This window comes from Zingiber officinale, chromosome 6B (assembly GCF_018446385.1).
Source record: "Zingiber officinale cultivar Zhangliang chromosome 6B, Zo_v1.1, whole genome shotgun sequence".
Lineage (NCBI taxonomy): Eukaryota > Viridiplantae > Streptophyta > Magnoliopsida > Zingiberales > Zingiberaceae > Zingiber > Zingiber officinale.
Window position 1 is genome coordinate 120105535 of NC_055996.1, and position 6674 is coordinate 120112208.

Genomic DNA, 6674 nt, shown 5'->3' on the forward strand with positions numbered 1-6674 from the left:
TGCCCCGGGCTGTTGGCTGGCCATCATCCTCTGCTGAGTCCTGGGTGCAATCTCAGGTGGAGGCAGGCCCAGCTCAGCTACGCGCCGAGAGTCTCGGGTGAACTGAAAGCAATCACTTATGACATGGGCGTGGGACCGATGATAAGTGTAGTAACGCGACCCCCAGGGTCCAAGCCTTGGGGCTTAGACATCTGCCACACGTGGAGCCGGCCTGGGATCCCTACCGGGAGGGAAGGGCGGTCAGGCATCACGGGCGTGAGGAAGAGGCTGAGATGGTGGTTGGGGTGATCTCTTCTTTGGTTTGTTGGCAGGAGTAGGCTCCTTGTCTGTCTTCCTCCGAGCCGCTTGAGCCTCTTCTACGTTGATATAGCTAGTGGCCTTCCCAAACATCTCATCAAAGTTCTTCACAGGGTCTCAAATGAGATCTCGGAAGAACTCCCCCTCTACTAGTCCATGAGAGAAGGCACTCATCAGTATTTCCAAGGTAGCGGATGGGACGTCCTGAGCCACCTGGTTGAAGCGCTTGATGTAGCTCCTCAAGGGTTCGACTGGCCCTTGCTTGAGGGCGAAGAGACAGTGGTATGTCTTTTGGTATTTCCTGTTGCTGGCGAAGTGGCGTAGGAAGATAGTTTTGAAGTCATGGAAACAAGTGATGGACCCATTTGGCAATCCATCAAACTATTTCTGTGTCGATCCGGATAGAGTATTCAAGAACACTCGACACTTAATAGCATTGCTGTATTGATGCAACAGTGCAGCGTTCCGGAACTTGCAGAGATGATCCTCCGGATCCTTGCTGCCATCGTACTCTCCAATGGTCGGGGGCTTGTACCCCTTCGGTAGTTTCTCCTCTAGTGCCCTTAGAGAGAATGACACTTGCTCATCAGATTCCCCTCGGGGCTCCTCCTTGAGGACTATAGTTTTCTCCTTCTTTGAGTCCCTGGGTGAGGAGCTTTCCGCTATAGAAGACTGCAGTTGCTCCTTCTTATTATGGCAGTCTGGACCCTTATGATAGTAGTCCGGGACTGGTTCCCGATAGAATGTCGGGGGAACTCCTCTAGCTGCTTCCTCTTAGACCCTCGATCCGAAACATGAGTCGGGTCCTTGGAAATGACAGGCATTTTGTATGGTCGTGAAGCAGTGGTCTGTTTTTCAGAAGTCGCTCATCTCTTAACTTCCTTGAATAGTTCGTACTCCCCTGCTGTCATGGTCACATTGATTCGTCCGGTCTCCTCCATCTTCACGCTCTATAACAAGTGAAGAAACTTCCCACAGATGGCGCCAAATTGATCCTGTCCGGAATCTGAGTCAGATGAAGGCCGGATGAGCTGTTGCTGGCGTTGACGGAGGGGTGAATGAGACACATTTCTCGTATGCGCTCCCAAAAATGGCCTCCCACGTGGTGCTAATGGACGACGATGATTGAGCCGGCGGTACCTGAGCTCTGCGCACACTCAGACAAGCACACAGGCATTAGAGGCCGAAAACTAGGAAAAAAACCCCCGGAGCAGATCCTCCGACGCTCAAGTCAGGTACTTTATATCTAGAAGAACAGTGTACGAAGGAGAAAGAAAGTAGAAGACAAGTACGAATGTGCGAGAGAGCGTACCTGCGTAAGGGAGAGGACCTCCCTTTTTATATGACAGTGTGCACCTTCTGGAGCCTAACTAATGTCAGAGAATGTTGGGTGTCAGGACTTGTCGGGTGATGGAGGACACGTGGCATCCTCCTGTAGACTGAATGAAGGTTCCATTCGTAGGTGACTACAAATCGTTGGAATATTCTCTGACATTTCGCAGTTATTTCTGACAGATAGTTACGATTCCTTGACCTTGTTGTCGCATAGTGTCATTTGTCCTAACCTTCTGGCCTAACTAGGAAGGAATGGGTTAGCTCAGGCTGTTCTGTTGGTTACAACATTTGCCCCAAACCTTGAGGGGTTGGGAGCTGTGGTGAGATCGTCTAAGAGCCAACCGAGAGTTGACTGATTGAGATTTAACTTACCGAAGGAACCAAGCCTGGATATAATCGAGCCGCGAGAACTTGACCAGTCAGATCTAGGTCAGATATTACTCCAACTACTCCCCATGTTTTAGACCAGGGTGTATGATTTGAAGTCCTTGTCTATAAGAATCCGATCGGGAACCATGTTGTTGACGTAATCCCACGGTCCTACTTCTCTTTTCCTAACCATCGACTACCATATTCCCTTGACTTCTGATTATCACATCTTCTTGACTTTTGATTGTCATAATTTTATCAGACTCCATCATTATATATCGTATCACTCATCTTCTGTCATCATTATATATCGTATCACTCATTCTTTTCTTGACACTCGTAAAGATCATTTCTTTACGTCTTTCTGTTGTGAGCTCCTTCCGCTTTCGATCTTCTGGGTCCCTTCACTAACTTAACCGTTAGTGGGTCCACACCAATCCCCAACCGACGCTTGTTGACTAGCAAACTTCTAAGAGAATCCATTGCGATCATATCTCCAAAGAAGGAAAGGAGGAGCAGGGTAAAAAGAGACACCATCACTCTTTTTGGAAATTCCAAACTTTAGTTGGAGAAATTTGCCTATACGTTTATAAACTATTCTATCAATTTCAAAAAATATTTTCCTATTTTTTTTATAAAAAAATTATTAATGTTTATCTTCCCCCATTAATTTACATAAAACATGATATTTATTTTTTATTTAACAAATATAAATAATGGAATTGTTTTGATTTATATCAAGAATATAAAATAAAATTAGACTAAGTAGATTATTTTTTTCACTCAAAATAAATTAGTATAATTTATAGATTAACAAATGTAATAATTATTTATGCTATGGGTTAATCTGGATAAATAATTTTTAGAATGATTAGATTTAAATAAAGTGCGTAATTCCAAATAATTCTTTAATGAATGAAATGATAAAATGAAACCAGATTAAAATCCAAAACAAAAATTTATTGAATATCTGTATAATATACCAATAAAAAATCTATGTGGACAAACTATATAGCAGTAGCTTTCAATAAAATAAATAAATAGGAGTTTTTCTGATTTATTTTATTAAACGAGCCATTTGATCTTTTATGATAAAATAAGACTGCTATTTGTGATAATTTGTCTTGGAGTCATTCTCAATGGCTATAAAATATTTTATTGAATATTTAATTGTTTTTCATGTAAAATAAATAAATAAATAACAAGAGCGTCAATTTAATTGGCGCTGATCTGGTCTGCTGGTGAAGACTCGCATCCATTTAAAACCACACATGATAAAATAAAATGCTGACTAAAGTTAAAAGGATGTCCAAGGACATCAATCTTTAATCTGTCCAAGGACATTCCCTCGTGGCCAAGCTTGTTTGTCATGTTTCGCCCATCCACATTACGATATATACTATTCCTCTACCTCGTCTCCACACCACAACCTTCGTCTGCTGCTCGCAGCCGTCCGCCTTTAATCCAACGGCTGCAGGGACAAGACGTTGATGTGTCCGACTCGTGGCACGGCATCGTATCTATGGCGATCTTTATCCCTGCCACGCCCTCCTCCACACATCCAATTCCATCCAATTCGTGGCTGGCAGCGCGTCGTGAACCTCCGCCGTCCATTTGCCAGGACCACCGCCTCCGAAAAGTAGAGGAGCCAGCCTACCGCTAGTACTGTTGCAGCGGCAAGGCAAACCAGCCGCACCACCCACCTCCACGCAGCATTGCCCGGGGCCATCTTTCTCGTACGTGACGATTTCATTTCCTACGTCAACTGCTGCTAGAATAATAATTAATATTATTTTTATTATCCAATGCGGTGCTGGTGGCCGAGACGGGGCCACGAAGGACAGAGGGAATCGTCAGTGATCGCTAGGTTCAACACGCCTACGTGCGAAGATTCGTGCTAAAAAATATCAGGACGCAGGAAATGCGGACGTGGAAATACAGAGCTGCGTGATTGGCTCCCTAGGCGGGGAACACGAGGAGCTCTGCGGCGTGAGCCTTGTGGAGGGAATTGCGAGATTATCCATGTAGTTGGTAGTGTACGGTCGCCATCCACCTGGTCAATTTACCGTCGAGCACGACATAACGTAAACTATGGCCCATGCTTGAATGCTTCGAAAATATCAGTCTTTTACCCTTTTTACATGGCTATCCGTTTATAGGCAGACGTCCACGGACCGATTGCCGTAGGTAAGCTTACCAAACGGTGACCAGATGGTACGCATGAAGGACATTGGTAGGGTAAAGAGTCGTCCTAAAAAAGTCGCGGAGGTCGCAAAAATAGACGGCTGTCGACTTATTTACATTTTCTCTCTTTTTTATTTTAATTTTTAATTTCTTCGAACATTGTAAAATTAGAAATAAAGGAGAATAATGGAGCAGTAGCAGCAAACAGAGGAGCAATTAAGAGAGCCAAGAAGGGGATAGACGGAGAGGAGGAGGAGGAGAAATGGGGGTGAACAAATGTGAGCTTTGCAATTGCCCGGCGAGGATCCACTGCGAGTCGGATCAGGCGAATCTGTGCTGGGAGTGCGACGCCAAGGTACATGGCGCCAACTTCCTCGTTGCGCGCCACTCCAGGTGTCTGCTGTGCCGGAGCTGCCAGTCGCCTACGCCGTGGAGGGCAGAGGGTTCTCGTCTCGGCGCCACCGTCTCCGTTTGCCAGATGTGCGCCGCTACATCGCCGGGCTCAGTTGAGGGAAGCGGCGAACGGGGATGTAGCACCGGATGCGTCGAGGAGGCGAAAGAGGAAGAGGAGGGAGGATCAGGAGATAGCGATGAGGAGGAAGAGGAGGAGGAGATGGAGGAAGAGGACGAAGAGAGCGAGAGTGGAAAAGAGGAGGATGACATCGACGAAGGGGACAATCAGGTGGTGCCGTGGTCCCCGACTCCACCGCCTGTTGCGAGCTCATCGAGCAGCGGTTACGAGGAAGAGGAATCCGATAGGACGGCAGGCAATTCCGGTGGCTTCTTGAAGCGGATGCGGGAAAATGCCGATCTCGTTGTCTCCCAGGCAATTGTTCACGATTTCTGCACATTCAAACTTTTGAATTCCAAAAATTAATCTCAACCTGATTTCTCTCAACGTTCTATATTAATTTTTCTTTTTCTTATTTTTTCCTTGTAATACTACGATCTCACATTAAGCTTGTCCCAGTTTCTGATTCACAAAAACGTTCATGATTCAGTCACAGGATGACGTGGGTTGCTCGTCGTCCCGCCGTGCGTCGGATCCGGTCGCGTCTGCTACGGCAGTGGCGGGCGAGATCCAATGCTTAACTCCTCCAGTCGGTTCGTTCAGGGATCGGAAGAGGGTCGCCCATTCCATCCCCTCGCCTGCACCACCCTCTGCCAACGCGACCTTGTTCGGCATTCGCGTCGGCAACGGCAATCATCGCCAAGGTGTCAGTGTCATGACACTGTCTGCCGCTCACCGATGTAAGCTTAGCATTCATCCTCAATTGAAAAATGTTTAGCAGCAATTAATTTTCAATCGATTTCATTAATAATCGGTAATTAATTGTTTATAAATTCCACTCGATGCAGATTGATGATCAGTAATATTGAGAGTTGAAATACTCACAGGACACACTGTTAACCCGAATAGATAGTGTATTGTGTTGACGATGAGCAGACGGTGCGCTGTGATACTGATGTGTCTAATTATTCAGCATCTTTTATAGTTGTGATTTAAGCTTTCTCTGTGCAGTTGTATTGGCGGATCGGAGGTCATAAGTACTCCAATGTTCTGTTAGTTTTACAAGACACTGCAAGTAGAACAAATTTGATCAACATTTACTGAGCCTATAAACTTCAATCAAATCTTCAAATGCTTGTCTTTCTTCCTGATATATGTAATTATACTTCTTCTTTTCGAAAACAAAACGCAAGTGTTATGTGGGGACGAGATGCTTGGTTTCCAGCACAACGAACGATGCGTGGCCGTGAAGGTTAATTAATTATGTGGTCCAGTGCTCCGTAGCAGGTAGGTCGAATACGTTTAATTATCTTTGCTTTTTGAAGAAGTCATATTTTAGCTGGTCCACAACTCTCCAAGTCCGAATTGCTCTATGTGCAAAAATTTGTCAAGTTTTTTACCAAAAAATCTTTGTGAAAGTTGTTGTATTCACGCATGCGACTCTAGTTTCTGCCATCTCAAAAGTCAAACCGAAAGTGAGAGTTGACTTCAAAATGGTGTTGATTGACTGAATGGTAGTCGAGTGAGATGTAGTGACAGCCATCGTCTAGATGCATTTTTGCGTTGGTGTCGTTGTATGTTTGCTATTGACTTTTGCGACTGTCTTCTGGAACCTTCTTTTCGAAATAGTCTATATGAAAAAAATTCAAGGTAAATAGATTGATTTGTTTTATCTTGAATCACACAATTAACACTATTAAAATGCTATGACTATTATTAAATGAGATATTCTCATTTAAAAAATTTAAACAAGTTAAAAAATTAAGATTTATTTTAGAACATTTAAAAAAAATAGAAGATATTTGAAGAAAATATTTCTCAAAATATAAGTTAGTATTCTCTTTTGTAGAATGTAATTGGGCTCATCTTTTGATGGGAACAGTAGGTTTTTAAAATTCAATCGCTTTGAAAATAAAAAAACATGAACGTTACTTTTTTTTTGTTATTTTTTTTTTGAAAAACTCAATCAACGTTTTAG

At 43.9% G+C, this 6674-nt stretch overlaps 1 protein-coding gene across 2 annotated transcripts; it reads left to right on the forward strand.

The window, feature by feature from the left end:
- Positions 1 to 4332: 4332 nt before the first annotated feature.
- LOC121990601 (histone H3.v1-like) lies at positions 4333 to 5790 on the forward strand. 2 transcript variants are annotated; one of them, XR_006114635.1, is made up of 4 exons: positions 4333 to 5011; positions 5187 to 5436; positions 5545 to 5635; positions 5708 to 5790. XR_006114635.1 is itself a non-coding variant. In XM_042544710.1 (3 exons), the coding sequence occupies exons 1-3, from the start codon at positions 4448 to 4450 to the stop codon at positions 5547 to 5549; spliced, it is 819 nt and encodes a 272-aa protein (XP_042400644.1). In that variant the 5' UTR covers positions 4334 to 4447; the 3' UTR covers positions 5550 to 5790. The 2 variants fall into 2 exon arrangements, 1 of the variants encoding a protein (XP_042400644.1); XM_042544710.1 differs by having other exon boundaries at positions 4334 to 5011; positions 5545 to 5790.
- The last annotated feature ends 884 nt before the right edge of the window (positions 5791 to 6674 follow it).